Source organism: Cuculus canorus, chromosome 2 (genome assembly GCF_017976375.1).
Source record: "Cuculus canorus isolate bCucCan1 chromosome 2, bCucCan1.pri, whole genome shotgun sequence".
Taxonomy (NCBI): Eukaryota; Metazoa; Chordata; class Aves; order Cuculiformes; family Cuculidae; genus Cuculus; species Cuculus canorus.
In genome coordinates this window covers 108,444,292-108,471,075 of record NC_071402.1, presented here as the reverse complement: position 1 = coordinate 108,471,075, position 26,784 = coordinate 108,444,292, and the positions used below count along the sequence as shown (strand labels likewise).

General features: G+C 41.8%; 2 protein-coding genes across 2 annotated transcripts in view; both read left to right on the top strand.

Annotated features, from left to right (window-relative positions):
• Positions 1-15,213, top strand: part of LOC128851158 (golgin subfamily A member 4-like) — a 94,625-nt gene extending 79,412 nt beyond the window's left edge. Inside the window, exons 16-22 of the mRNA XM_054057886.1 lie at positions 4,059-4,142; positions 5,077-8,804; positions 9,521-9,642; positions 10,340-10,443; positions 11,466-11,552; positions 12,354-12,417; positions 15,041-15,213. Of these exons, the coding sequence (XP_053913861.1) occupies positions 4,059-4,142; positions 5,077-8,804; positions 9,521-9,642; positions 10,340-10,443; positions 11,466-11,552; positions 12,354-12,383 (4,155 nt within the window). The 3' untranslated portion in view covers positions 12,384-12,417; positions 15,041-15,213. The remainder of the gene's footprint in view (positions 1-4,058; positions 4,143-5,076; positions 8,805-9,520; positions 9,643-10,339; positions 10,444-11,465; positions 11,553-12,353; positions 12,418-15,040) is intronic.
• Positions 15,214-20,710: 5,497 nt separating this feature from the next.
• Positions 20,711-26,784, top strand: part of LOC128851157 (uncharacterized) — a 45,401-nt gene continuing 39,327 nt past the window's right edge. The window contains exons 1-3 of the mRNA XM_054057885.1: positions 20,711-20,795; positions 21,369-21,565; positions 23,608-23,664. Coding sequence (XP_053913860.1) covers positions 20,711-20,795; positions 21,369-21,565; positions 23,608-23,664 — 339 coding nt within the window. The remainder of the gene's footprint in view (positions 20,796-21,368; positions 21,566-23,607; positions 23,665-26,784) is intronic.

Sequence of the window (26,784 nt, the reverse complement as noted above, 5' to 3'; positions counted from 1 at the left end):
TATTGGTATTCAGATATTGTGAAAAGCACCCGTTGGTTGAGTCTAGAAAGTGAGTGTGATTCTCTAAAAGTCTGCCTTTTTGGCAATACCTTTTCAGTAGTCTGGTACTCTGTCATTGGTGTTCTGAAGCATCCAAATTGTTTGTGGTGCTTGTTGATGGTGCTGGCTGTATTGTAGAATATATTGTAGATCTTATTTAGTAGTTGCTTTGTACACAAAAGCTTGTCAATATTTTCATGTTCATTACATTTACACTGAAATTTTATATTTGAAGAATGAGGCTGGCAAGCTACAGTTTGGTTGGCTTGGCTTGACTGGTTGCAACTTCAATCGGCCAAAAGCTGGGAAACTTTTGTGAATAATTGTTTGCAAAACTTCTCAATCTTAAACAACTGTGGTGTATTACTAAAGTATTAGGAGGCTTGAGTTTCAGGTCTGGTCTAGGAGGAGCATGGACAGCAAAAAATAACTTTGTTGCGTGCTCTTCTGGCTGATTCCTGACATTTTCTGATCTGCAGAATTTGTAGAAAGGTAGAACTTGTCACAACCAGTTTGTGGAACTGGTTGTTTGCTTTCTAAAAGGAAGATGTAGACCAGCTTTTGCTGAGATGTTCTAGTTAGTAATTGTCCAAGTAAATTATGATTTGAAATAATTAATTCTTGCCCTTATGTATGCACTTACTGATATATGTGCTCTCTGCGTAGGGTAATTCCAAATCCTGTACAGCAGCTGAGCAGAGAAGTGAGCTGCATCCACTTTTAGGCTGCAGTGATGAAGACGCTTCATCAGATGAAGAGGTCAGTTGAGAACGGGTTTTCTGTGCTTTTCAGCTTTACCTTCCTTTTAAAAATAATTGAAAATCTAACTTGATTCAAATAGTCTTAATTTTTAGGTTAAATACTGAAGTGCTTAATATTAGTAAATCAGACCTTTAAGATGTAGTGGTTAAGCCCTGGACTAGGAAACCTTTTGAATTCCTCTTGTTTTAAAAATCTTACCCCTGAACTGAGTGCAGTAAGGTAGTGGGGCAGAAGTTACGTTCAGAGACTTCACTTGGTTTTCATGGCTCTTGCAGTGGGCCAATCCACTTTAATTTTTAGCATCCTGTTTTCTTCAGGAGATGATCAGCTATATTTGAAATTTGTCTTAGATTCCATTAGGAACACTACCAGTGATCACAGGTTGGCAGTTTGCTGCTGCAATGATAATAGAAATGAAAGGGGGAGTACCTCATGGTTTTATTTTGTATTTTGGAAATGCAGTATTTTTTGAAGAAATGCTTTTTTATGTTTATGCTTTTATATACTACTTTTACATACATATGTGTCATGACTTCCCTCTGTCCCTGAAGAGAGGTTTTCTGTTAACTGGTGCTCCATAACGTCAGCAAGCAGTGTCACCCAGAATAAATTATTAAGTGTTTCAGTGTGCAGACTTTGCTAGAGTGGTTTTTGCTGCGGTGGTGGTGGGTTTTTTTGGATTTCGATTTTTGGGTTTTTTTTTTTTTTCTTTTTTTGGTGGTTGTTTTCTTATTTTTCAGAATTCCAAAGCAGTCTCAGCTTAAAAAACAAAAACCAGCTTTTATGTTTCGTCCATGGAATGCCAAGCAAGTTGTTTTTCTTGCCCCCTTTCTTCTTCAGCTTCTGTTTTAGTGGAGCTGTGAGTGTCCAGGGGCAGTGTTACAGAGAATCTCATATCTTTTTTTGTGTCTCAGGAAGAAATCTATCTAGTTATGTGTTCTTTTCTCGCAAGGAGCAAAATATGACTACACTGTGAGGCAAAAGCATATATTGATACTTCTGTAGAATGTTCTTCAGACAACTGTATTGGATGTTTTCTGTGTTGGTCAAGGTGTCATTTGAAACATCCCTGGATGATTATAACATACTTACTTCTTAGTGCTTCCAGTCTTTCCTGGGGAAGAATAGTGTTTGGTTTACAAACTGTTACTACATTGATCTTGGACAGAATTTGAGATGAAATACATCAGTCATATTTGGTATAGTTCTTACAAGTTCAGCATTTTCTTTCTCTTCTATGATATGCTTATTTACAAGTCAGTTCCACCTGCAGAAGGTAATACAGCTAGTTTGGAGCCATCAACTAATAACCAACATTTGATAGCTTGCTGTGCATGACCTGCCTGAAATGGTCACTCACAGCCTCATGAGTGTTATGGAAATGATGGCAGAGCACAATCTGTATAGCTCTTCTTAGAGCCAAAGATAAACTAGCCAAAGTACTTTTCGGTCTCACTTCAGTACTCCGTAATGACTGTGTTTTTAAATGAAATGAAATGTTCTTTTAGTGTGGGCTACTAATAAAGCAGGACAAGTAAGGATGAAATAATATTTTTTCAGTGTCTTTGTTAATGCTGCATCTCTCTGTATTCGTATACTTAATTTGAAGTACTTCTAAATGGAGGCTGCCATGCAGAGATGGTAGTGGTTCAGATACATCTATACCTTTTCCCTAAAGCCTGTATTTTACAACTCCTGATGCATCCACCAGGATGTTTAGATTGGGGATGAAAAACACTGTGATTTTCTTTTGATACAGTGACTACTGTCCTGCCTCAGTACTGTTGTCTTGTGCCCTTCTGTATTTGTAGGGTCGGCTCCTCCTTTTAGTGCTTGCCTTTACTCAATCAGGAGTAGGGTGAAGTTGAGATGAGTTCATGATATCCTTGCATCAAAGTTCTGACTAACGTTCATGAAACTCGCCAGTATTTTTCATTGCGTTCTATTGTTTGTTTAAACTGTTAGTTATGATATAGATCCTGGAGTTGTAAGTCAGCAAACTCAAGCAGTACTGCATCAATTTATATTCATAAGCTTTTCTTTCTTTTTCTCAAAACCATAGTGGTTAGTAATGTGGATTGGCCTATTTTAGGCTGTGGATAGGTTGGTTCTTCTGGTCTTGGTAAAAAGGAGTTACATACCCTCCCTATTGCCCTCCTACCAGGTAGTTTGAGCGAATTTTTAAAATAAACTCCTTCCATTGCTTAAAGCTCTTTGCTATCTCACCTGTAACTTTTGGGTTTTGTAATTACCTTTTTGTGGTAATTAGACTACTGTCTAAGCCTCCTCTTATAACTTGGCTGGGCTGACGTGGTCATGGACTTTAGGGGATGTTTGAAAATATTGATGGATGCTGAACATACTGACAGTCCAAAATTCTGTTTTGCTTTTTGGTTTTGTTTTTTTTTTGTTTTTTTTTTTTTTTTTTAAATTTTCTGGTGAAGAGTAAAAACCTCTTAGGAGAGGACATAGGAATTCTTTTTAATGCAGGTGGCTTGGTGTGCTATTTACTAGAACTAGGATTAAGCAAATGAACACTATGGTGAAAGGTTGCAACTTAGTGTTTGTGAAGCAGACATTACCGTACTATTAGTATGAAGAGATAATTTGAACCGTCTGTGAGTGCTTAAGTTCTTGATGGTCATATTTTTAAAAGTGATTTGACTAAGCTGAAGATAATTTACGTTATGTGTTGAAAACGTTCACAGTCTTTTGGTTAATAATATTTGCCATAATTCATTTACAAGTCCTCTGCAAACTGCATTTCGGCATCTTAACTGCTCTCCTCTAAACTTGAAAAGTAAATCTTATCTTAAAGATTTCCTCATTTTATTGGTGGTTGAGAATTTGCATGCTTCTAACTCAGGATGCCATCAGGTTTGTTTGCAGTACTGCCGCTGCTAGTATATGCCATTTCTTTTGCTGGCACATAGCCTTTAAAGGGGCAGACGTACAAAACGCAAAGCATGGCCATGTCTATGAGCTTCTACAGCCATCACCACTTAACTAGGATTTTCTGGAATCATCAACACTTATCGGCTTCCTTATTTTTGTTTTATTATGGAAGCTACGAGGCAGCCTAGCACTGGGAGATGTAGAAGTAAATTAAAGCTGCCTGCTCTAACTTCCGTAGGTTCTATTCTGTGCACTTCCCCCGAGGGATATTGCAGGGTAAGAGCCAAACCTAAGCTGTTTGTCAGAAGGTCTTTTCTTACAGATGGCAGGGTTTTACACTTGTGTTTGGGGTCTTGTTTTAGGACCTTCATATGGCTGAGAAGAGTGAACTGATGACACAGCTGCATGATGCAAAGAATTCAATTGAGCAGCTAGTACAGGACAAGGTAAAGAAAAATATTCTATGAATTGTGTAGTTTTTGAAGAATATTGTTTAAAACTCAAAATATCTGTCTTCTTGGCTTTAGAAGCTGTTGTTAGTCATGTGATGTGGTTTAGTTTATGTTTTAATGAGCCAATAACTTAAGCTAGCTGAGAATTTTATAGTATAGATATTTTAGGGTGTTTGCCTGGGACATTATACTTAATACTGCAAGATGATGTTATTCAGGATGGAGCAGTTGTGCTGAATACCCTCCTCAATGCTAGCTGGAAAAAAACCACAACAAAACAACCAAAAAACTCCCACCCCAAACACTAATAAGGAGGAGGTAAAATGTAAATTGATTGAAAAATGATCAACAAAGGAAAAGTAACTGAGTCACTTTATTTTCTTAGGCATATGAAGAGTTTCTCAGTTCTTTATTCCTTAAAATATTTTTTGTATCACAGTCTTGGTACTTGGAGCAACTCCTGGTGGTGTAAAAGGTGATGTGTTCCTAAGAAGAAGCATTCAAACTACAATGCTTTTAGTTTTTGTTTGTTTACAGAATGAATGTTTCAAAGAAAAGTATCTGTACCAGGAGGAGGAAGTTTTCTGATGGTCCCTACTTGCCGGAGGAATTGGCTACCCTTCAGAATAATCCAAATTTTTATCTTGTTTTTATTAGCATCTTGATTTGGAAGTTGTACCTGTACGAGTGTTTTAACCTTACAGCAGCAATTCCATGAGAGGTAGAATTAGGCTAGATCAGTAGCTATATTTAATCTCCATCATAGTAGTGTAGACTCCTGATACCTCTCATCCTACGCTTTGCTGCTTTAGTTTAATAAGAAAAAGTGAACGTTTCTCTCATAAATGTAATATGAATTATTGCAATGATTAGAATTCAATTATTAGAAATTGAAATTATGTAAAAAAAACCTGAAATGTCTGTTCAGGGAGCTGAGAAGGTAGTCAAAGAGGAACTTGAGCAACTCAAGGAATCATCGGAAGAGAAAGACGGGCATCTGGAGGAACTGAAAACACGTGAACAGAAACTAAAGGAATCTGCAGAACAATCTGAAGCTGAGCTTGTCCAAGCGTCTGCAAAGCCAGAGGAGCTTTCAGAGTCTCGTGAGAGCCCCTCTAATGAGCAGGCAAAGACTTATGAAGAGAAATTAGCAAAGCTGCAGCAAAAACTGACGGATCCTGAAGGTGAAAAACTGCAACTTGGTGAAGAGCTACCAAGAACTGAATCCCAGCCAAATGAAGTCAAGAGCGAGTTAGAGGCGTACATCTCTCAGGTGCATGACTTGAAGCAGCACTTGCAAGAGCAGAGCATTGAAAATGCACAAAAAGTAACCTCTCTAACACAACAATATGAATGTCAACCTAAGGATCTACAAAGAGAGGCTGATGAGATAAAAGGAAGCGTGACTGAGAAAGAAAATGAAATTGGACACATGAAGAAGCTACACAACAAGCAAGTGGAAGAGCTTAAACAGAAACTGTTAGCTGCAGAGGAGAGAATTACTGCTCTACGAGGAGAATATGAAAGTAAACTAAAGCATCAGGAGAACAAAATGGAGAAAATTAAGCAGAAATCAAAAAACATGCAGGAAACTTTTGAAAATAAACTTACTGAGCAGGAAGCTAAACTGAAAGTAGAGCTTGAAAACAAGCAGTTGGAATTCAGCCAGAGAGAAAGCGAATTCAATGCTAAAATACTGGAAATGGCACGTGCCTGCTCAGCCAGCATCAGTGATGCTGTGTCAAAAGTGGAATCTAATCAGAAAGAGCAACTGGACAGTCTTGTTGAGGCTCATAGGCGAGAGTTAGAAGAAGTTACCCGGAGTTGGGAAAAGAAACTCAGTCAGCAGGTTGAAGAGCTCCAAGAAAAACATGAACTGGAACTGCAAGAAAGAGAGCAGGAAGTTGGAGACCTGAAACAGAAACTTGCTGCCTTCAGTGCTGAGAGGGAGAGCTCCAGAACAGAAGTAACCCGACTGAAGGAAGAAGAGGTGAAAAGGGAGGAGTCGCTGAAGGAATTGCAAGAACAACTAAGGCAGTCAGAAGCTAAGGCGGATGTTTTGTCAGATAAGGAAAGTGATCTGAAAACGCAGTTGAAAAAATTAGAAGATGATCTTAATCACTCCCTGAAAGAGAAGTCAAGACTTCAAGAACAGCTCAGTAAACAGAAAGCAGTTGAGGAAGAGGACAAAGCCAAAATTACTGAGCTGGCCAATACACTGCAAACACTTGAAGAGAAACTCCAGGCTATGCAGTCTTCTCAGTATAAAGATCATGAAAATTATAAGAAGAAAATAGAAGCAATTCAGCTAAAGAAAACTGAGCTTAAAAGGCAAGAAGGAGAACTTGCAGTCCGGTTAGATTCTTATTGGAAGAATGCGGAAGCTTTAGTGCGAACAGAAATCAATGAATTAATTGAAAAATGTAATGCAAAAATTGGCCGAGTAACATGCAAAAATGCAGACTGCGAGAACCGAACTGCAAAAGATAAAGAAGCAGTATTAGTTAAAATGAGTAAGATTCCTGAGCTGGAAGCTCAGCTTAGAGACGTAACAGAGCATCATTCTGTTGCAAGTACTTCTTTGCAAGAGTCAAAGCAACAGCTACAAGAGAAGGACAATTTAATTATGTCCATGAGAGCTGACACTGGAGGACTCATAGCAGAAAAGGAACAATTGCAGAAGGAGGGAGGGCATCAGAAGCAAGCGGCGTCAGAAAAAGAAACTTGCATAACACAGCTGAGGAAAGAGTTATCTGAAAATATCAATGCTGTCACCTCAATGAGGGAGGAACTCCAGGAAAAGGAATCCAAGATCTCTGCTCTCAACAAAACAATTGATGACCTTAATGTTAGACTTGAAAGCATGATAAGTTTAGCAGAGAAGGAAGCAGCCGTGAGTCTGTTAAACAGGCAACATCAAGAGGATCAGTTGCAATTGTTAAACCAGATAAAGGAGTTATCGTCCAGAGTTGAGACGCTGACTCAAGAAAAAGCATCTGCTCTTGAGCAGGTAGATCATTGCACAGCCAAGCTGTCGGAGTGGAAGATGAAAGCACAAACCAAGTTTACCCAAAATCACGATACTATTATGGATTTGCAGTGCAAACTTGAATTAAGCAATACTGAAGCCAATAAAAAAGACGAAGAGCTAAATAACTTGAAGGAGCAACTGGCTAAACAAAGCAAGAATCTGGATAGTTTAAAAAGTGAATTGGAACAAAAGCAAAGCAGGACGGAAAAACAAGAAAGTGAGTTTTCTGCAAAGTTAAAAAAAGAAACAGCAAGAATTGCTGAATTAGAAGAACACATTGCTCAGAAAACTTGTGAAAATGATTCCTTGATGGAGGAACTTAAGAAGTACAATGAACAAAAGGAAACGGAACAAAAAGAGATAGCTTGGCAACTGCAGCAGGCAGAGAAGGTGGCTTTTGAGAAGGACAATCGGTTAAAGGAGGCTGAAGAAAAAGTACTTAATCTTGAGAAGCAGACAGTGTCACCGAGAGGTGAATTTGAAGCAAAGGAGAGGGAATTTGATCAAATGAAATCAGCAATGCTTAGAAGCAAAGAGGAAGAACTGAAAGAATTAGAAGGGAAACTAAATGCCAAGAAGAGTACGCAGCTGGCAGATCTGGAAAAGAAAGCAGAGCAAAAAATTGTTTCTATTAAAAAGCGATTGATGTCTCAGATGGAAGAAAGGGAACGGCAATTTAAGCAGGACAGAGAAAATCAGCTCAGAGACTTGGAAAAACAAGTGCCAGAGAAAGAGGCCAAAACTGAGTCTTTGGAAGAAAAAATTAAGTCAACGAGAAATTCCATGGTACTGGAGAAAGAAATGCTGCAAAAAGTAGAGAGTGTAAAAGCTGCTGTGGAAGAAGAAAAAATGAAAATGCTTGAGAACCTCCAACAGACATATGAAGAGAAAATGCAGGTTTTACAGCGGGGCTTAACAGAAAAAGATGAATTGTTGCAAAAATACGAAAAGAAACAAGAAGAGAGTAAGGTCAGTCACCTAGAACTGCAAAACAAACAGCAAGAGCTCCTTGAAAAATTGGCATGTCTTGATAAGAGCCTGCAAGAGGAGCAAAGTAGGACTGAAAGCCTCAGGAAAGAACTTGAGCAGCAAGCCAAAAAATACTCACTATTAGTGGAGGAGCATATTCGTTGTGGCAGTGATTTAGCAAGCACTAGGGAGGAATTAAAAGCTAAAGAACAAACACTTCATGGCATAGAGGATGTAATTGGAGATTACCAGCAAAAAATGCAGGAAAAGGAGGCATTCAGTCAGTCTTTAGAGCAGAAGCTAAAAGAGTTGGAAGATGTAGTGAAGGAAAACAAAGCGCAGAAGATTGCAATGGAAGAAGAGAGATTGAGAGATGAGGAAAAGCTAAGAAGTTTACAGCAACAGTTGGATGAAAGAAATGACAATCTGAAAACTTTTGAGGAGAATGCTGAAGGAAAAGCTGCATCTGTTTTGGAGCTGCAGAAGTTACTAAGCGATATGCAGAACCAGGAGAAGGACTTGCAGGCTAAAGTGAAAGAGACTGAAAGGGAGAAAAACAAACTACGCAAAGAAGTGAGTAATCTTCAAAAAGAACATCAGCAGGCGCTGCAGTTGGCAAAGGAGGAGTACTTAGAAGAAATGAAGAAGAAAATCAGGTAAATTCTTTGTTCTTGGACTTGTTACCATTTCACTGCTTTTATCCTTAACTACTAAAACCTCAAGAACATGTTTTTAAAGCCCAATTTGTAGCAGTGAAATGATGACTGATATTCTTCTGTCGTTTTTCTAAATCGACTTAGAGAAGTAGCTAGACAAAAGTGCATGAAACATTGAGTCATCGGTTTAAAAAAGTGGTTTATCTTTTGGCAAAGTAATACTGCTTTTGGTTTCTTTTATGGGTGGTCATTGTCAGTATTGTTGGAACATAAAATATAGTTATGTTTCCTTAATCAGGAAGCAAAGTTTATTAACACTTAGTTCTGATGTTCAAATTATATCGGTAGTAGTTTGTACGTACTGCACAAAAACGTGGTATACTGCTCAACACTCTTAAGGCAAGGAATTCCTTGAAAATTCTGCTTTTAGGCAGCACATTCTTTATTGGCAGTTCTTCATTTTATCAGCTAAAACTCTGTATCCTTTGGAAGGGCTCAGTTCCAGGTTGCATTTTAAATGAAACACCTTCCAGGTGAATTCAATGGGAAGGGAACAAAAAGCCTCTCTGAATCCCACAGAATTCATGTAATTCAAGCCTGTTCAATTCTAAAATAGTTTTGGAGAAGTTCCCAGATCTCCTGCCTTGCTGAACTGTTCTTGCAGTCTCTTTAAACATTTTATTTCCTCACTGTGTTTTTTTGATATTTTTGTATAGATGTGAACGAGAAGACATTGAGTTAAAGCACAACTCCGCCTTAAAGCAGTTAAGGAGAGAGTTCAATACTCAACTGGCTCAAAAAGAAAAAGAAAAGGAAATGGCAGTAAAAGAGACGATCAGTAAGTGAACTACTAATACAACTGTAATCGGAAAAATAGCCAGAAAACCAAATCTTCGGCTGTTTTGGGGAAGGGGTTTTGCCTGGAGCTCTGATAAGGACACCATGTTTTCGCACTTTTTATATGTACAAAAGGAAAAAAACAGGGAGTAGGATTTCATAAGTGAAAGCACACTGGTGAGTTTTCACTTTGTCTTCAGCAATGCAAACCTTTAATACTTCACGGCTGAATGTGAGGCACTGAAGGGTGCCTTTTAGAGAAACTCTAGATCCATCTGAGAATGAGAACTGTGGGGTTTTTTCAGCTGTCTTGCAGTCTTCATTCACTGTAACCACTAACAGGTACCAACGGGATACGGTGTCCAGTTGCTGTACCATATGGTTATAAGTCTAAGAGTACAGCGTATTCCAGCTTCTCTGTCCATCTTTTGCCACCATAATGTAAATTGGGGGTTGGAGAATTAAGCAGGAAGTATATTTTTACTCCACAGTTACAGCTACCGACCAGCACCCCAGAGCCCTTTCTGCAGGGCTGCTCTCCTGGCACTCCTCTCCCAGTGTAGACTTGTGTCCGGTGTGCCTTCTTCCTAGAGGCAGAGTCTGGTACTCTTTTCTTGTTCATTTTCCTGCGATTGCTGACGCTTAGATTCATATGAGTGACTCGCAGTATAAAGATTCTCATATTTTTGTTTACACAGATGCAAACCTTCACCAAACTGATGTTTGCCTCTTTGGGGAGCCTGCTGAGTTTGAATACCTGAGGAAAGTGCTCTTTGAATACATGATGGGTCGTGAGAGAAAGGTATGGAAAGTTGTACATGGTGATATGTGATTTGGGTTAGAAAAGAGTTTATCATCCTTGCTGTATGTATTTGAAGTGCCATGTGTTTGTGATTTGATTACATGCTGTTTATTACTGACACAGGATTCAATAGGCTTTCAGGTTTCTTTCCAGAGAGGCAACATCCCTACCTTAAAAACTTTGTCAGCATGCCAGGATGACTGGTGGGGGCAGGGGGTTGTTATATCTCTCACTAGTGAACCTATGGAGACTAAAACCTTTATAGGTAGGTGTGGTTTTACTAGCCAAAGTCCTGTCGTCAGTCAAGCTTAAGGTACTGTGAAAGCTGATGTGTACAGTATTTATTAGCAACTCTTTCCTTTCTTGTAAAAGTCACCTGAACCTTTTTTTGTGCCTTTTGGAGCTTTTTGCTCCCACTCATCTGTTTATAAAATGGAAATAATCAGTGCTTATTTTTCCCGAGGCTTTGATATGCTTACATCTTCCATCTGAGGATGTCTAAATGATTTGCCACTTAAATCTGGGGCTACTGCATGCTCACTAAAAGTATTTACACAACTGGAGTTGCACATCTGACATTTGGATCTTCTTTCTTCACAAAATATTTGGCTGATCTGAATACAGTTGAATCCCTAAGGACTCTCTCCAGTGCCGTGCACTTGTAACATGTGCTCTTCATCTTCGGAAAGGCTGCATTATGATCAGATGCAGTAGGAGCAGTATTTCTAACAGGATGCTGCCTAATTAATGGACTTCAAGTATTTGAGCAGAGATGCGAAACATCGTATTACAGTCCGGGCAGTTTGTGACAACCTGAAATGAAGACTTTTCATGGTTTTCATATAGTCCTAAAAACTAAAACTAAAAGACTAAAACGTTTTTTGGCTAGGTGTGGTTTTACTAGGAAAAGTCCTGTTGTCAGTCAAGCTTCATGTACTGTGAAAGCTGGTGTGCATTTTAAAATAATACGAAGGATTTTAGTGCAGACAAAAGTTACTCAGAGGTGACAAATTTCTTTGTAGACAATGGCCAGGGTTATAACAACACTGTTGAAGTTCTCAGCGGATCAGACTCAGCAGATACTAGAACAAGAAGATGCTCGACCACAGGTAAGTTATATAAGTAAACCAATTTTATTCAAGAGATTTGGTTGCAAAACTAAGGAATTATAAACTTTTCTTTAAGTCTCCTTTTCCCCTGTGTCTTGTGCTCAAGAAAAGTGCTTTTCTCTCTCCTTCCCTCTTCCTCAGTGAAACATCAAATTCCAGCTGTATGTTTGAGTTTATTGGGGAAGTGTATATTCTGAACTAGTATTTCTCATCCTCATTGAAGCCATATTTCTGATAGCGATGGGTACAACAGGACAAAGCAAGTTCAGTCATCACTGCTGTGCAGATGAATTTTCTGATCTTATTTTATCCTAACAAGTTTATGCGTGTTTTTTTTGTTTGTTTGGGGGTTTTGTTTTTCTTTTTTTTTGTATTTTAAAATACCTAGATCTCATGAGGCATAAAGTTCTAAATGACAACAAAAATGTGCATTTTTAACGTAGAGCTTGGTGGTTTCTGTATTTTAGTATATGGTCAAACTTCTATAAGCAATTTAAATGTATAAATTGTTAATTAACTGTGCTACTGGAAAAGAGTAAGTGTAATACTAAGTGTCTGTAAGTAATTATTTATCCTCTTAGTGGACATCTATTTAATGGGTTTCTGAAAACTTCTAAGAATTTCCTAGGTCAGTAACATGTTCTAGGTGGATCACCTTCACAAATTTAGCTTTTACTACATAGTTATTGTGTGCTAACAGCAGTAATCTCATCCCTAACCAGTAATGTCCATAGAGCTCTTATCTACACTACTGACAAAGTAGTCTAATAAAAGTATTTTTTTTTTCTCCTGGCTTCATAGTTTACCTCATCTCACAGAGGTATCTTCTGAATATCTCATCTCTCCGTGCTTAAATAGGATGTGGGTGAGTGAAGACTAATACATACTACTTCTATTTAAAGATGAAACCTGTAGATTAATCATTCTTCTGCTTTAAATTTAACTTTTTGTTCTAATCTGTGTATGATAAACTTTGTTCTGCTCTTAATCATATTTTGGTCTACAAAGCCAAGCTTGAAAATGGTAAATATTGATTAAAACCCAATCTTTTTGAGTAATAAGCATAACTTGAAATGTTGATTGAGCTACATAATTATCAGTTGTAGAAACAACAAATCTGATTTTACATCAATTAGGTATTATTAGATTTTATGTCACTTGGCTCTGTTTTGTCTTTATTCACTTTCTGAACTCCTTTGAAGAGATAATTAAGTATGAGAGACATACACTGTACTGTGTGAAATGAATTATTACATCTTTTAATTAAGAGAATGCGTTATTTTTTAAAAGATTAAGGTAATGGCCTCTGTAGAGGAATTAGGAAATAATTGCATTTCAGCATCAGTACCTTTCTGAGATATCAAGATATGAAGAGAAACTATAGCAAAGAGATTAGGAAGGATAAGTTGGGGAGCTTTATGCTCTCCCTTTATTGTGCCTTTTCTCAGCGTTTATTAAGCTACTTCCCCTAAGAATCTGCAACACTAATTGTAGTGTTACAGAAAAGGGACAGCTGATTTAGGCCTCAAAGATGCAGGTTGCATCAGACCAGCCAGGCTAAACAAGTGACACACAAGCAGTTGTGGTTGAGAGAGGAGCAGGGTATGGAAAGACACGGGTGAAACTTTCTGCACTGCTTGATAAGGTTGTGATTTGAGTTGTTAGTGGTGCATGATAGTTAATGAACTCTTCAGATGAATTTTATACGATACAGCCAGGCCAACTTTCTGTTTCTTCACTTGCAACTGAGAAGCTTTGCACGGTTGCCAGGAATTGATTCAGTGCATGTGAAACAATCGCTGTCTGTCGGCTGAAAGGCAGTGGTTTGACTCCAGCATTGTTACAGCAAGAAAAACTTCGGATGTTTCCATTGCTGGTTCTCACAGTGCAGCTGACGGCCCGTCTTCCTCTCTTGCAGTCATGCAAATACAGCCTTCAATACAAAACAATATCTGTTTCAAAGGAAAAAAAAAAAAACCCTGTTCATCTTAGCAAACAGTCATGGTTTCTACTTTATTTTGTGTTCTTTTAAACCTTTAAATACAGCAGTGGATGCACTTCATGGCACTTCAAACGCAAACAGAGTTTGGACTGTTTGCCTTGATCACTTCTTGACAAAATCAGCAACTGATTTTTCTGTTGCTGATAATTGAATTGATGATAACAACAGACAAAACAATTTGCGACACTGTTGTAGAAAGCATGTTTGGAATTTAAATTGTCATCACGCTGCCTTGCAGTGCTGCTGTGAAAAACGGTCAGGGGTTCTCAGCTGCATTTGAAGCATATCGCAGAAGGGCTTGATTTTGACCTTAATGTCAGCAATTACCTGTTGTACTTTCACAATTTAAGCTAATAGGTATGGGAACTGTTGAGACCTCATTATTGGATTGTAGTTTCTTAGGGTATTTCAAGTGTTTTTGGGACTGATGTCAGCAGATAGCCAGCAAATGGGATGATATTCTCGCGTGTATAAAACTTAGAAATTGAGACAATGCTGGCTTCATTGTGAAAGCAATGATTTTTTTGAGTGTACAGGAGGCTTTTTGCTAGCCATAAAATGTTACTTCATCATTTCAGTTTTGATGACAGGCCTTATGCAACTCTTTTTCAATGGATTGAGATGCAGTGACATGGTAGACTGATTATTTACCGTGAGACTCATGACTTCTGCCACAGGTTGTTTTGTTTTGTCACAGCTTCTCAGCTGTTTTGCTGATACTGGGATGGAATTACTGGCTGGGAATCACTTACTGATTTGACAGTTTTGACCTGAAATGCTCTCATCTCCTATACATATCCACAAGCAATATCATTATTATTTTAAGTGCTTCTAAGTTGCTTTCGATAGTGTAACATTTGTTCGTTTGTTCTAACTTTTCTTTCTTCCAGTCATAGCTACGACCATCTTGAAGCAGTTGCGATGAGAATGTCTCATGGCGCTGCTGCTTAGAAATAATGTTTTTATCTGTGCTCTTGTCCCTCGAGAAGGGACAAGGAGACAGGCTAGGATTCACGGTCACAAATGGAACAGCAGAACCCAAAACTCAGCACCACCTTTGACCATGAATCTAGATAAGAAAAATCCCAATAACACAAACCTATTTTCAGTGCTACATGAAAAGTATAAGTTTCTCAGCTGTACCATTAAGGAGCCGAGCCATTCCATGGACTTGGTACTCAGGATAAAACTTCAGGGTCACAAGGATCAAGCTCTCATGGAGAGGCCCCAGGCTGGACTCGGCAGCAGAAGGAAGCTGGACTCAGGAATTGAATTCAGGAAGGTGCGGATGCCGGATAGCAGAAAAGACAGACAAGGTCTTCACTGCATGCTGGCCATCCAAGAAGAGAGCTTGACCCTCGTAATCCCTCAGCTGGTTATCCTGAGTATGACAAGCATGGGGTGGTATACTCTGTTGGTCAGTTTGGGGTCACCTGTCCTGTCTGTTCTTCCCTGGAGGTGTGACCCTTTCTTTTCATTTCTACAGGAATGCTTGGCCTTTCAGCACGCTAAGGTGGATGTCATTCAGTCAGTGGATAAGTAACTGCTGAAAGAAGATCTTCATAGCCATGTTCTTGTTTACGTCCCGGATGTTGTTCTTACCTTGCTTTTAGCACTTTGCAATAAATGAAACTTTTAAATGAAATAGGTGTTGCCTTTCTATTTTCTATGTGTTTTAAATTACAAATGACAGAGGATCCTAGCTGGAAAAATGCTTCACGTGTCCATAGTTCTTGCTGACGCTTCTATCAGGTTTAAAGAGAAGGGGGGCGAGTCCTCATTGGCATCATGTATTAGCTCCTGGGGAGTGACTTGAGGGATCAGGTTGGTTGCATGTGGAACTCACCCCACAAGAATCAGTTTGCTTTCCTGAACAAAGAGAATGGGCTGGGTTCGAAGGGACCTCCACAAGCCTCCAGTTCACTCTCAGGATGGTAACCAGCACTCCCATAAGAGAGCAGCAGAGGCGATCATCCACACTCGTCTTTGTTCCTGTGGAGTACTATGGGTTTCTTTGAAGTGGCTTGGTTAAAAAAGAAAAACCAAAGGAACAAAGAAGCCCTGACCTTGCGAACAAATTAATAGTGTAGGACTTGACTGGTTTGTAAAGAGCCCATTTTGCTGGTTTGAAAGGTGTCATGACCCCTCCCCAGGTCGCCGTCGCGGGACCCGCACCCCACTCGGTTCGCTTCCGGCGTCGCGTTTAAGAAGCTGAACATGAGCGAGCAGCAGGCGGCGCCGCGCGGTGGGGGAGGCGGTGCCGGGCGGCGCTGCGAGTGCCGCAGGCGCCGGGGAAGCCAGAAAGGGGCGGGGCGGGGGAGTGGTGTCTGCCGGGCGGGGTTGAAGCTTAAGAACTTAAAAGCTAAGATTCCAATTGATCTTTTTCAACTAATTCTATCTCCTGGTCTATGTAGATAAGTGATTGAAACATCTGCACATCTTTAGGAAGTTCTCACTTGCAGGGGTACTTCCAGTAACTGTGGAGTAAAAATATACTTCCTGCTTAATTCTCCAACCCCCAATTTACATTATGGTGGCAAAAGATGGACAGAGGAGCTGGAATACGCTGTACTCTTAGACTTATAACCATATGGTACAGCAATTGGACACCGTATCCCGTTGGTACCTGTTAGTGGTTACAGTGAATGAAGACTGCAAGACAGCTGAAAAAACCCGCAGTTCTCATTCTCAGATGGATCTAGAGTTTCTCTAAAAGGCACCCTTCAGTGCCTCACATTCAGCCGTGAAGTATTAAAGGTTTGCATTGCTGAAGACAAAGTGAAAAGTCACCAGTGTGCTTTCACTTCTGAAATCCTACTCCCTGTTATTTTCCTTTTGTACATATAAAAAGACACTACCTATGGCTATCACCAGTAACTCTTGGCATGACAGATGCAAACAGGCAGAGCGGTAGATCAAAGATGCATTTCCCTAATTGTGCTACAATTAACATTTATGTTATTTCCTGAGCAAGAGAAGTTCCCTCCGGGAGTTCTCTAGGCAGTGCGAAAACATGTTGTCCTTATCAGAGCTCCAGGCAAAACCTCTTCCCCAACACCTCTGTTCAGGGACAGAGGGAAGTACGACAGGAGTGTACGTAAAAACTTTCTAGAATGCCCCGCGGAACCCTCCGGGCTGGACGGTCAACCCCGGGGACCATCCGGGGTGGACGGTCAACCCCAAAGCACCTTTGGGCTGGACGATCAACCCCAACCCCCCTTTGGGCTGCACGGTCAACCCGGAAACCCGTCAGGGTTGGACTGTCAATCCTGCGACCCCAAGGGGCCGGACGATCAGCCCCCCGGCCCTTCTGGGATGGCCGGTCAACCCTGCGGCCCCTCAGGGTTGGATGGTCAACCCCGAAGCTCCTCCGGGCTGGACGGTCAACCCCGCGGACCCTCCGTGCTGACGGTCAACCCTAAAGCCCCTCCGGGCTGGATGATCAACCCCGCAGCACCTCAGGGCTGGTCGGTCAACCCCGAAGCCTCTCAGGGCTGGACGGTCAATCCCGCAGCCCCACGCGGCTAGACGATCAGCCACACGTCCCTTCCAGGATGGACGGTCAACCCCACGACCCCTCTGGGTAGGACGCTCAAATTCCAGCTGTATGTTTGAGTTTATTGGGGAAGTGTATATTCTGAACTAGTATTTCTCATCCTCATTGAAGCCATATTTCTGATAGCGATGGGTACAACAGGACAAAGCAAGTTCAGTCATCACTGCTGTGCAGATGAATTTTCTGATCTTTTTTTATCCTAACAAGTTTATGGTGGTTTTTATTTGTTTGTTTGGGGTTTTTGTTTTTCTTTTTTTTATATTTTGAAATACCTAGATCTCATGAGGCATAAAGTTCTAAATGACAACAAAAGTCCCCAGGCTGGACTCGGCAGCAGAAGGAAGCTGGACTCAGGAATTGAATTCAGGAAGGTGCGGATGCCGGATAGCAGAAAAGACAGACAAGGTCTTCACTGCATGCTGGCCATCCAAGAAGAGAGCTTGACCCTCGTAATCCCTCAGCTGGTTATCCTGAGTATGACAAGCATGGAGTGGAATACTCTGTTGGTCAGTTTGGGTTCACCTGTCCTGTCCGTTCCTCCCTGGAGGTGTGACCCTTTCTTTTCATTTCTACAGGAATGCTTGGCCTTTCAGCACGCTATGGTGGTTGTCATTCAGTCAGGGGATAAGTGATTCCTGAAAGAAGATCTTCATAGCCATGTTCTTGTTCACCTCCATCGTTGTTTACCTCCGGGATGTTGTTCTTATTTTGCTTTTAGCACTGTGCAATAAATGAAACTTTTAAAATGAAATAGGTGTTGCCTCTCTATTTTCTATTTTAAATTTGTTTTAAATTACAAGTGACAGAAGATCCTAGCTGAAAAAATGCTTCACGTGTCCATAGTTCTTGCTGACGCTTCTATCAGGTTTAAAGAGAAAGGGGGCGATTCCTCGTTGGCATAAGGTATTAATTCCTGGGGAGTGACTTGACGGATCAGGTTGGTTGCGTGTGGAACTCACCCCGCAGGCATCGGTTTGCTTTCCTGAGCTAGCACGTGAGCCGCCAGTGAGCCCTTAGCCAGCAGCTAAACTCTAGGCAGCCCCTCTTCCACCCCCACCCTGCACCAGGAAAGGAAAACCCATGGGGTAAAATGACAACAGTTTTATTAACACAATAAAAAAAGAATGATGATTCTACTACTCCTGCTCTTGATACTTCTATGTCATGGTAATAACATCGCCATCAACATGAACATCCAGTACAAAACAACAGAGGTGATGCTCCTCTGGCATGACCAGAGCTCAGGGATCTCTGATGTTGTAATCCCCTGGCAGCACTGGAAGTGAGAGCTGCATTTGCCTGCCTCTTCCCCACATGTCACCCACAGTACTATCTCTAAAGCCTATGCAGTCAGTGGCACTTGTGCACAGCTTCACAGCAACGTGCAGGCGTTCGACAGTAGCGCAGCCTCTTCTTGGGCCTCCGTTCTTCTTTGTGACTGTAAAATGTAATTCCTTAAAGGTAAAGAAGAAGCAGCTCTGTCAGCTGAGTTGCTTTTCCTCTACTTTTATATGCTGTGCTTCTCTGAGAGGAAGGTGTGAGCCCAGATGAAAGGACGTCACGTAAAAGACGTGCAGGCTTTTGTGCTCTCTTAGCATCATTCAATGGAGTACCTCAGTGAAAGACCTCTTGCAAACAGTTTCTGGGGACACAGAGTATTTGTATTTTATTCAAGAGGTGCTTTTGAAAAACTGCATTTTGCCTTTGCAGATGAGAAAGCACAGGTGGAGCGGGAACAACCTGCTCTGGAGGATGAGAGGCTGTCTGGCTCAGGTGTCCATCAGAAGCCTCCTCAGCAGCAATGGCAACCAGTGTCACGCCCCTTCTCCCCCTCACGTTGTCTTGAGAGAGTCTGTGGGGAAGCAGAAGAGCCGTTTGCTCTGCCCATCACATCTTTCTGCTCCCAGCACTTTGAGTAAAGAGTTCTCGCCCTGTGACATTGATAGCTGCACCAGCGTCGGCTTCTCCTGACTAAGGAGATACGTTCTGCATTATCTGCAGAATTTCATCTTGCTTTGTGTCTGCGTTCAGAGAAGACACCGCTCCTTGTCCATCAGTGCACATCACCAGGCCAATTCTTCTGCATTTCTCCTTTGTGTCAAATGGGAATGTTAAAATTTGCAGGAATTGTGTTAGTTCTTCAAAGCATGGCTTTGAAGCCCCACGATCAACTCTAAACCCAATGTCAGCGATCAAGTCTGCATCCCAGACTGCAGTGCAAAACAGATGGGAACAAACCAATGGTCATGGCATCTTCTCCACCGTTTCTATAACTAAAATGGAGGGTTTTTTTTTTTTTCTAAGACAAGAGTTTCTGCTTTAGTTTAGTTTAGTTTAAAGTAAAGCAAGTTTGTGAAAATGTTTTTTAGCCGAAGCAGCCAAGCTACTGAAAGAGAAAGTGATAAAACTGTTCAAGGCTTTTCAGCAGATGTGGGTAACTCTAGGTTTGCTTTATGAACAACTCAGAGCTGGGCCGTCACCTCAGTGAGTGGCAAAGGCCCCCGCACATCATCTGATATTTCTATACATAATACGAAAGGTATTTTTCTTTGAAAAGTTCTTGGTGTTTTCCCACGGGCTTACAGTAAGGGCCACCAAGTCCAGCAGTTCTTCCAGGCTGGTCTGATTGGGATGGCGTGTGCACCACACGCTTTGTTTAAAGCAAGTCCGTGCCCCGGTAGCGCGTGAAGGGTGGAAATGCAGAAGCGTCTTTTGGGAAGGTCTGTGGATTCCAGGGCAGTCAGGTGTGTGTGTGAGGACTCAGCACCTGCTGCTGCACCTGCCCAGGACAGTGAGCCCATCCGCAGAGGCACTCAGAAAATGTTGAAGCCGCAAGCAATGCCAGGGGCCGTGGGGTGACCGTCCAGCCTGCTGTGGCCGCAGGGCGAGCGTCCTGCACGCAGAGGCCACCGCTTGACCGTCCAACCCAACGGAGCTGCAGGGTGACCATTCAGTCCGAGGGGTTTCAGGGCAGGAGGTGCCCCGGGTCACTCACAGCGCCGGCTGCCAGAGCTGCAACCGTGACACTTTGCTGCTACAGAGCCCTCCTCCAAGCCTGTCCCGGGCATTCCCAGACTGCTGTGCCCTCTGCCCGCTTTCCACAGCCTGCCGTTCGAAAGCCAGCTCTCCCTGGACCAGACAAGCAGCACGGCAGACACCGGACACCTGCTATGGGCACTGCTCTGATCCCGCCACAGCGCTCCTTCTGCCCGTTCCCAGAGAATGGTCTGGGTTCGAAGGGATCTCCACAAGCCTCCAGTTCACTCTCAGGATGGTAACCAGCACTCCCATAAGAGAGCAGCAGAGGAGATCATCCACACTCATCTTTGTTCCTGTGGAGTACTATGGGTTTCTTTGAAGTGGCTTGGTTAAACAAAGGAAAAGCAAAGGAACAAAGAAGCCCTGACTTGGTGAATAAATTAATAGTGTAGGACTTAACTGGTTTGTAAAGAGCCCATTTTGCTGTTTTTGCAGGTGTCGTGACTATACGTATAGTTTATTGTTTTAATCGTACTTTTTGATCTAGGAAGAAAAGCAGAGGGAGTGTTTAAAAGCCCTTCAAGAACAAAAGGAGCAAGACTCTTAGCCTTGGAAGAATTGATGCTGCAGAAGAAAGTGATACAGCCAGAGTATGACAAGAAGGTTCAGAAGATGCATCAAAAAGCAGAGACTTTGAGAACTGTAAGTAAAGATTCCGAAAGGGCAAACGTATACAAGAATTCCGTTCAATTTATGTTGAACTGTGAGAGGTTTACAAATACCATGGATTTATTGTGCTTGGGTTTGTTTGAACCTTACAATGCTTCTTGTAGAGGCAGAAATTTAATCTGTTGCCATGTATCATGTCTGTCTGCCAGCACGGCCAGTTTTTATTCCCATTGCCGGAGACTGAAGGCCGGCTCCTCCGACAGCTCTCTGCAGCTACACCGACTGAATGCACACACGCACACCCAGCAATCCCATTCCGCAGGGGCTCTGAAGCCATAGGTTTTTACCCTAATGCAGCCAAGAACACTTGGCCGTGGCTTCCAAGAGAGAGTAACAGCAGTGACAAACAGCGCCTTCCGGCCTTGAGTAAACGGTAAACCGGTTTGTAAACGTAACCGGTACTTTCCTAGGAGCACGGAGGCTTTTCAGAGAGTTTTGAGCATTTTGGTTTTTCATCCAGAAGCTTTGCCACGGACTTTGGCCGCCGCCGTGCCCCTCGCCGTCCCGGGACCCGCACCCCACTCGGTTCGCTTCCGGCGTCGCGTTTAAGAAGCTGAACATGAGCGAGCAGCAGGCGGCGCCGCGCGGTGGGGGAGGCGGTGCCGGGCGGTGCCGCGGGTGCCGCAGGCGCTGGGGAAGCCAGAAAGGGGCGGGGCGGGGGAGTGGTGTCTGCCGGGCGGGGTTGACCATTCATCTGGAGCAGCGCGAGGCGGAAAGGTTGACCGGTCAGCTGGAGCAGCGCGGGAAGTACGGTTTGAGCGTCCAGCTCTGGGTCGGGGGTGGTTGACCATTCAGCCGGGAGGGTCCGCGGGGCTGACCGTCCATCCCGGAAGGGCCGCGGGATTGACCGTCCAGGCCTGAGGGGCTTCGGGGTTGGCCGTCCAGCCCAGAGTTGCCGCGGGGTGACGTCCAGCCTGGAGGGTTCCACGGGATTCATCGTCCAGTTCGTAGGGCCTTTGGGGTTGACCGTCCAGCCCGGAGTGTTCCGCGGGGCATTCTAGAAAGCTTTTACCTATACTCGTGTCGTACTTCCCTCTGTCCCTGAAGAGAGGTTTTCTGTTTACTGATGCTCCATAATATCAGCAAGCAGTGTCACCCAGGATAAATTATTAAGTTTCAGTAAGGGGAGTTTGCTAGGGTGGGTGTTTTACTTGTTGATTTTTGGGGATTTGTTTGTTTTTCTTTATAGTTCAAAATTCCAAAACATTGTCAGCTAAAGAAAAAGGAAAAAAAAAATAAAAAAAGCTTTTATGCTTCATTTCTGGAATAGTAAGTAAGTTGTCTTTCTTACTCACTGTCTTCTTCAGCTTTTCTTTCGGTGGAACTGTGGGTCTCCGTGGGCGGTGTTACAGAGAAATTCAAAATTTTTTTGTGTATAAGGAAGAAGTTGTAGCTAGTTAGGAATTCTGTCCTTGAAGTAGCAAGGTAGGACTGCAGTGTGAGGCGAAAGCATCTATGGAAGAAGTGCAAAACAACAGGAAATGGAGCTGAGAATAAATTGTAGGGGTGCTTTAGTTTAAAAACCAGTAATCCACTAATCCACTAGGAATAAATCCCCCACAACAGGATAGTGCTTTGGAGCAGAATTTTGTTCACGCCAGGCGAAGCGCAATTTCCTAATCCAAACAGACTTCTTGTATGGGTGGTTATTGTTCCTTTCACTTGGTCTGAATCGGCATGGGCGACTGCTCATTTCTCAGCCTTCCTTAACTGTCTGGATTTCTCTTTCGCCTGTGGTATTTTTGTGCTTCTGTAAGTTTGCTCCACATCAAATCATTCTGAAGCCCTTTACGCTGAAGCATTCCTCTTCTGCATTTATGTTGATGTGTGCTTAGGTGCGTATCCAACCAGAGTAGAAATTGTGGATGTGATCATGATGATTTTACAGCTTACATACACCTATCAGGGTAAATCTTGATTGAAAGTTACACTGCTTTTAGCTGAACTGCTCATCCTTTGTCCGCTACGTTTCAGTGCTTTGCTTGTCTTTGGAAAAAAATCATATCCAAGATGGTTTCTAGCATGTTTTCCTACTTCAGTTTGACCTGGTTCAAACACCACAAAACCGTCTGGATTTGTGCAGGTTAGAAAACACCTGAACACCGGACTTTGGGAAAGCAGGATAGACAGATCAGGAACAGGAACATCTAAACTCTGTGCTAAAGCTATTGCTTTCTTTTGTCTTGGTTCTGGATTTCAGGGCAGGTTTTGGGGTTTTTTGGTTTTTTTTTGAGAGTGTGTTTTTTTAGAAGAACAGAGGAACGTGTGCATGAAGTTTTTCACAGGATGTTTTTTTCTGAAAGTCTGTTTTTTTTTCCTGTGCTCCTTTGGAGACTTGAACAGCCTGTTGCCATGTTTTTTGCAGGAAGCTTCCCCTGCCCCCCAGTGTACTTTAAGAGAGGAAGATTGTGTGATTCCACTGTTACTCATGTTGGCTGTAAACAACACGGGTCATCAATTACATTTTTCCTGCTATAATTTTGTCTTGTTGATGTTTCTTTGATTTGTGCATGACAATAGTCATCGTGTCTAATTTAAGTGGATATGCCAGCACTTGCTGATGTCTTGTACTAACCTATGCACAAATAACACTTTGTAGCTCTGTATATTGCAGCAATCTGTTTTGAATTTAACAAACTAGCTTGTTTGCATGAAGACATCTTAATAAGCACTCAAGAGAAAATACTAAAAACACAGAGGAGAGAAAAAGCACAGATGTCGTTTGTAGGAATTGGTGCATTACAGTCCTTGTAGTTTATCCCTTCTAAAAGTTTATTTTCCTGCTGTAGATCATAACTCAACAAGTGCTTCCAGGATCCCGAAGATGTGGACTGGCATCCTCACAGGTACAACAACCCCTGTTTTCTCCTTTGCTGCTGTGTTGTCTCTGTGTTATATTCTTGCAGTATTGTTTGGCCTAGCAGTAGATGTCCCTGCGCAATTTGTTCCTCTTGTAGTATTGACAAATGATAATGTTGGGCAAATACAAGTAAGAGGTGCTTTTTAATAGAAGGTTGTAACAACTAGCAATAAAAGGGAAACAGGATAAAATTTTAAAAAATACTCCTGATCTCAATTATATTTACATAGTCTATATGGATTTGTAATACAGTTTCATTTCACTCCTGAGGTCAGGTAGGTTTTGTTATGGTTATTGTCTCCTTAGGTTACAGTGAAAGGAAAAGCTCTGATATATTTGGTATTGATAGTAAACAAGTTGGGATTAATTAAAAGGCGTCCAAATGATTGGTCAGAGCAAATTAAAAGGGCAAGTTCACAGAAGCCATATTATCAAAGCCTTGTGGAGCAGAATGTGAAGCTGAAGCCTGTTTGCTGCCCCAATTGCCAGTGCAGCATCAGGTTTGCAGTTGGCCGTGCGAGGACCTCTGTCCATGCTCATAACGTCGCTCGGGAGCTGGGTACCAGCCCGTAGAAAGCCACGGGCTTTCTCTGTGGCTGCGCTCCTGGTTTTGAGGTGTGTGCTGTGCCAAGCAGCAGCGCCGGTGTGGAGGTTGCAGGAGCCATCAGACCCTGCGAGGTCCCACCTTTTCCTGAAGGCAGGGTAGCTCCAGGCAGCCGGGCATCTCGCCCGCAGGTGGGAGCCCTCCCTTGGGGGCGAGGGACAGTGACTGAGCGTCTGGGCGTGCTTGTACCCGAGGCTCATGCTCACCTGCAAGGGGCTGTCCCTGTGCCCCCAGCCGGGGGCATTTTGGTTCAGATCCGTGCTGCGTCTGCACCAGCAGCTGAGAACAGTGGGTTAGAGCACTGGGTGTGCCGTGCTCATCCAAGCCAAAGCCTGTGCCCGTGCCGTCACCCTGTGCTAAGCTAAACTGTCAGCCCGTAGGAGGGAAAACCCCACAGCATCACTGACAGAAGTGGCTTGCTGGAGTTTTGGGCTTTTTCCCCTTCACTAGAGAATCAAATGAAAGAAGCTCCTTCTGCCTCTGGTCTGTATCCACATGCTCGAGTAGGTTTAGCTTTGCTGGTTTTTGGTACTTGATCAAGTTTGGAAGGCATCTATGTACACCAGAGCTAAAGCTTTTGAATATGAAAAGGAGGTGGGACATGCACATACTTACTTTCCACATCTTCTGTCTTTCTGATACATATCTATATAGTTATCTGTTGGAATGCTAGCATGTTGAATGTTTTGGTTTCTTCTCTTTCTGTTAACTTAATAAAGTGCACTCTTCAACTTCCAGAAGAAATGTGTATGTGGAAAACAGTTTTCAGGAGCACACTTGAAGGGATCCCTACACAAACTTAGTTTTAGGAAGAAAGAATCCGTGATAATTTTGCATCAAATCTGGGCTCTTGCTGTTTTAATGCTGCTATTACACTGAGATATTCTTACTGTGTTGAGTGGGATGTTGTATATGTAAATACCCACTTAATGGTTGGATTCTGGGGTCACAACTGCAAAGAGGTATTTTTTAATATGATTTCATAATAATTTGACAAATCTTTTCACATTTCAGTTCTTTTTACCAGACAGATGCTACTTAAAACTGCTTTTCCTACTGCTTTTTTTTTTTTAAACGATGTATTTCCTATGATATATATCTATGTGTTACAATAATTATTGCGGTGTTGTAAAGCTTCTTGAGGATTTCTGATTATCTGGAAATTAAGTGCGTCTTTGTGCTAGAGGATAGCTTGTAAAATCTCACTCGTGTTAAATATGGTTGTTTGATCTGCACCTAAATACATCTGTAATGTCTTTATCATTAAGAACGTAACATTAGCAGATGTTTGAGCTAAAACTGTTGGCAAAGTGTGTGTTTTACTTAACTGGTCTTTGTTTCTGCATTCAATGCTCCTGTGTTTTACTCGTTTTGAAACCTAAAAAAAATCAGGCATTTTTGCTTTTTGTGCAATAGAAATTTTATAAAATAGAAATTTTATTTAACTCTCTAGTTCTGAAGATGAAAATACAGTCCTTTTAGAATCCTTGTATTTTTAACAGAAAGAACACTTGATTTAGCTGTTGTTGCTGAAACAGACGTTCCAAGATGGTCAGGCAGGCACTGAAATGCCTGATCTCAATACCAATACCTGTTCTGAACAGCGAGATCCAAGTCCAGTGTGTGCTGTGGAACCAGGAAGCACCGGTGGATATTGCGGCTTTTTGAAGAGATCTGGAGTTTTTGGGAATATGCCTGCTGTTACTTACAATGGTGTAACAATAGGGCTGAACATGTCAGAGTAAGGATATATTTTCTAGCAGGAGACAAATGGTTTGAACACGTTGTGATTGATAGCTAGAGGACAGAATAGCCCTTCTAAGACGCTAACTTTTGGTAACGTTGGTGGAAATATTTCTGATTTAGTGGGACAGCAGTGATAATTCTATTCTCTTCAGGCTTGGAGCCTAGGGGTTACATAACTGTAACTTTCTGTAGTTTGCTTTTGTTGGAAATTGGGTAATGTTAATTACGTGTGCTGTAGTTCTTCTATTTGAAATTTAGTCAAAAGGTCAATTCACCCCACCTTTGTTTTTTAAACAGTGCAATTGTGTCCCACTATACCTATCAATTAGTTTAGAAGAACTTAGTTTGTGCTCATAGGCACCTGAAGGAGTTCAGTCTTTTGGCAGAAACTTGGATGCAGTTAATTTGTGTAAAGCATCGTGCATTTTTTTTCTAAAAGAAAAACCATGAGAAGCTCAAACAATAAAGTTCATGAGGGTTTATCTTAAGCGTGCATAGATTTACATCAAAACTTTCTATTTTAGAGATCAGCTTAGGTAGGTCCTTCTGCTTTAATACAGAAAATTAGCTTGAAACTTCTCATAGTAGTTTGAGACATGGCATTTTTTTGAGCAGTAGAAACTTTTAAATTATGAACCAATATCTATGCGCTCTGGTGAATGCAGTAATTTCCTCAGGTTTGTGTAACAAGAAACTAAAAACGGGCTGGAAATTTTGCTCTGGATACCTAGAAAAGTTTACTATTGTAGTCAGAAA